The sequence below is a fragment of the Adelges cooleyi genome, unplaced genomic scaffold (genome assembly GCF_023614345.1).
Source record: "Adelges cooleyi isolate 19-005CV unplaced genomic scaffold, UGA_ACOO_1.1 ACOO_flye_CR_arks_rails_tigmint_CR_PRNA_845, whole genome shotgun sequence".
NCBI lineage: Eukaryota > Metazoa > Arthropoda > Insecta > Hemiptera > Adelgidae > Adelges > Adelges cooleyi.
Genome location: NW_026096563.1, coordinates 1 through 4,438, shown reverse-complemented (window position 1 = coordinate 4,438; position 4,438 = coordinate 1). Strand labels below are relative to the sequence as shown.

The following is a 4,438-nucleotide window of genomic DNA, read 5'->3' as shown; positions in this document are numbered from 1 at the left end:
CTACTCGTAGTATCTAAGGTGGCTAGTAAACATATCAAGTTTCTGGCTATTTTTTAGTGTTTCCATAATATCTGGCCTAAAACAAATCATAGGAATATGATCTCTTAAATTATTGAATTTATTTTTTTAGTTCTAGTATGAACGTTGTTTGAAGTTTACTGGTCGATAACCAGTTTCCATGAAGTATCGTTTAAATTATTGTAGTTTCAATTTTAGGGCAGGAGGAAAGTTGAAGTTATGAAAAACGTATACGTTATTCAAAATTAACAAGCTGCTATTAAAAACCAAGTTGGGAGTGGGGTAACAATAAAAAAGTTCATGAAAATTGATAAAACATGGAATAAAAGCAATATGAAAAAAAAATGTTATTCCTATTAATTACTATGAGATATGAAGTGACCAATGATAAAACATAAATCACCCTGTATAATCATTACTACTGTGATCACAATGTGAACTTGATATATGTTAGTTTTAATCATCTTTTTTTTTGCATAGATCATGCTTTAGCATTGGCCCCCCTGCCCAAAAACGACTTTAAATTTTGACACTAAATTGCAATACTAAAGTAGTGCGCCTACTACAAACATAAGTTGCCATCGAAATAATAACGAGTCGACGTCGTCATGCATAACGATTGGCCAGAACATACAATTAAGACTACACTATACATAGGGTATATTCCATTATCATGAGTCACACTCAATATATCCTAGGGTTTAGTAAGGAATTTAATTGGATGGATTATTCACGTTGTTTCTATAAATTGTGATGTTATCTGTGGTGGTTACCATATTTATGCACTTGTTACTCAACAGTTGGCCGGTAATGTTTACAGATCGAACCATAACATGTTGTTTTCAATATCGTACAATGGTGCTGTATTTTTTTACTGAAAAATATTTGCAAATTGTGTATAGTTAAGCACAAAAGTCTGAAAATACATTTTTAAAGAACATCTGCTGTGACCCAATTACAATAACATATTAAATACAACACCATTATACGATATTGAAAACAACATGTTATGGTTCGATCTGTAAACATTACCGACCAACTGTTGTGTATATGAGTAAAATCATGTTTTTCGAATCACATTGAAACATTTATAAAACCTATAGTATTATTGTTTTATACCAAAAATATTATTATACAATTTAAACTAGGGTTGGGCCTATCCGGATAGGCCCAACCCTAGTATAAACCCTAAGTTTTTGAATCATGATTTTTTTTAGACATCTGTTTCTTAGTATGTTTTTTTTTTAAACCTTAACTAATATCATATTATATTAGTTTTTATGATCCTAGTTTCGAAAGACCACACCTCTAGTTCGGTTAATCATTTATAAACAAAAAAACAATTTAAGTTTATTATCAAAAATTTAGGTTTACCCTATTTCTTCTTCAAAAAAAAAAAAAACGCTATTCATTTATAATAATATTTTGATTTATGGCAAAAAAATTGAGGGCACTCTTGTAGTGAGATTTGGTTAGGTTAAATAATCGTAAAATGTTGAAAAAAAATTTTAATGGTTCACAATAACCTTGTACTAGTTTTTATGACTTAAAAATGTGTTCACCTATAATTTTATACGTATATAGTTTAAGTTTGTCATTTTGACGGCGTAAGATCCCATAAGACTATAAAAACATTCTCGGACTGAGCGATCGCAATTTGTTATAATTTCAATCATCAAATTACCAATTCAACATTTTTAGTACATTATTCTCAATTAAAAAAGTTAACAAAACGTATACGTTATTCAAAATTCCAAAGTTGCAGTCAAAAAAAGTTAGAAGGGGTAAAAGTAAAAATATTAGTGGTTTTTTGTTCGCTATTTTTTTTTATGATACGTAGGCTATAGCTGCTCAACGAATTGTTTACGATTTCTGAACAAGTTGTTTTTGTAATATGGTCACAGCAGATGTTCTTTTTGTATTTATTTTCATACTTTAGTCAATAACTACACATAAAAAAGCAATATAGAGAAAAACAAGATACAAAGAACTCCTTCTAGGATTACAATAAATAACAACAATAATAATTAACAATAAATTAATTGAAAAATGTTTTAGAGTCGACACGATTTAAGTTGGTCGCCTTTCTGTATTCATTTATTACTATACTCAATTAATAATATAATAAAAATATTTAAAAATACCTCATGGCTGTTTACCATTAGCTATTATTCTTTTTACTTTTTTTATAAGTTTTATTGCTTTAATATACCATTAAAACCTCATCAATGCTAAACTCTATAAGTTGAAAAGCCCAGCATGTTGATCGGTTAAGTAGATCGGTCCAGTAAAAACATTTTTTGTAAAAATTAAATTAATCTTAAGTTGAACGCTTGGACCTTTTCTTAAAATCCGGCACTGTGATTTAAGGATAATGTGTTTGTCTTTGAATTTTATTGTTCTATTTAGGAAATAAATATGTGTGAAAGTGAGGGAAAAAATATATAAACATCATGAATTATTATAACAAGTCGGCATTTATTTACATTATTTAATTTTATACAAAATATAATAAATTAATAATGTGTTACAGACATTTCAAACAAATTTCGAGTAATTATTATTAAAATTTGTAAAATACTATTATGATTGACAACAAAAAATAAATGTAGGTTTACTTTTAGAAGGTGAATTAAAATTAAATATTAATTGGTGATGTTTCGTTCGCTAAACGTATATTTAGGTCCCGTAGCTCTTCAAGACTTAAATTTAGGCTTTCCATTAAATCATGAAAGTTGGAATCTGATAAATCGACTTTTGCACCAAACTCATCATATACACGTGTTACTAATCCTTTAAAATTTGATAAAAGTTTATTTATTAAAATAATTTTGACTTTAATTTCTATGAAAATGTAATGTTTTTTTCCGTTAGTACATACCTTTGTCGATCGCTGTCTCTATCCATTGTTGGATCTCATCTTTACGATTAAGTAACTGTTGTGTTAGATTCACTATGTGTAGATTTCGAAGCATATCCTGTGTTTCTTTTATTTCAATTGCCTGGAATATATTTATGAATCACATTATATTATGCTTATAAACCTGTTTACAAATTATACGGCTTCGATAAAAATACATCCTGGTTTTGCGAACGAAATTTACAAAATATCTTTTTTTAACTTAATAACTTGGTTCTCTTATTTGAACTGGAAGTATGGATATTTTGCTGAACATGGTATAAACGATTATGTTAAATATTTTATTATATAAAAAACAACAAATGTTTTTTTTTATCTATTGAAGTACAAGGTTGTATACCAAACCATAAAATATAAACAATTATTTTAATTAAAAAATATTGTTTAAAAAAAAACATTTATCATTACTGTTTATGACTATTGATACAATTTAATGATAGTAAATCACCTTTTGAACATTAGACCAGTCTGGTGCTCTAGTAGAACTTGAAGTCTGATTATTTAGCTTCCGTAGCACTTCAATATTAATGTCTAGTCTTTCCATAAAACCTATAAAACTGAGTTGTGTTAATTCGACTGGTTCACCTAAATAGTTACAACACATATATTAGATTAAAATTCACGAAATATTTAAATACTTATATTATGGAACTGCAGACGACATATATTTCGGATAATAGTTACTGTTTGTTTGAAACAACAGTTTTAAATAGAAACTTACCATACTAATAATGAAATAAATTTTAAACTTCTTTAGCTGTGAAATTTATGTATTAAAATCGAATCAGAAACTCTGATTGTTATTAATCCTTTTTCAACATTCGATAAAAGTTTTTTTGTGATAATAATTTTAATTAAGTACAATTTTTTTTTTCATTAGTATGTACAAACCTTCGCCTTCCCCTATTTTTGCCTCTAACCATTTAATGATGTTATATTTAGATATCCCTGGATTTAGATTCACAAGCTTTTGATATAAGTTGGTTATTTCAACTGCCTGAAATATATTTATGAATTACATTATGTGTTATTCCAAAAATTATAATCGTACTGTTCAACAGTGTGGCAAAGCAATTTTTTTAAGCATCTGTAATGTTATAGCATATTGTTATCTATAAATAAAAATTAGAGGATGTTATTTTTATCTTTTGAAGTATACTGGATCGTATAATGAACAATTAAGCATAAATAGTTATTCTAATTAACAAAAATTTAATAAATTATGTTCTTGGCTATTTTATTGTATAAATAGCCAAGAACATAATTGGGTGTCTTTGTTTTTGGTTATAGCTGAAAACTTTAAAGTTACCTGTATTTCCTTCATTTCGGGATTGTCAGCGGTTTTTGCTGTGCGATGATTAATAATTGTAAAACACAAAATTATTAGATACTTCGCGTTCATTTTTCCCTGCTAGCTTTAAATTTCAAATTACGTCTTATAGGAAACAAAATAAAAAATGTATAATGTTACTGCTGCATATTGACTGGTGTTTTTAGTGT

General features: G+C 27.3%; 1 protein-coding gene across 1 annotated transcript; it reads right to left on the bottom strand.

Moving 5' to 3' along the window:
• Positions 1 to 2,555: 2,555 nt before the first annotated feature.
• LOC126846045 (uncharacterized) lies at positions 2,556 to 4,280 on the bottom strand. Its single transcript, XM_050585128.1, has 5 exons — positions 4,248 to 4,280; positions 3,830 to 3,935; positions 3,387 to 3,523; positions 2,900 to 3,020; positions 2,556 to 2,811 (listed from the first exon to the last, which is right to left on the bottom strand). Exons 1-5 carry the CDS (start codon positions 4,260 to 4,262, stop codon positions 2,657 to 2,659), a joined length of 534 nt encoding a protein of 177 aa, XP_050441085.1. The 5' UTR covers positions 4,263 to 4,280; the 3' UTR covers positions 2,556 to 2,656.
• Between the last annotated feature and the right edge of the window lie 158 nt (positions 4,281 to 4,438).

Coding starts and splice junctions, on each gene's coding strand:
- LOC126846045 (XM_050585128.1), bottom strand. Junction 3,524..3,829: donor AAAAATAGGGGAAGGCGAAG/GTTTGTACATAC, acceptor GTAACTATTTAG/GTGAACCAGTCGAATTAACA. Junction 2,812..2,899: donor AGAGACAGCGATCGACAAAG/GTATGTACTAAC, acceptor CAAATTTTAAAG/GATTAGTAACACGTGTATAT.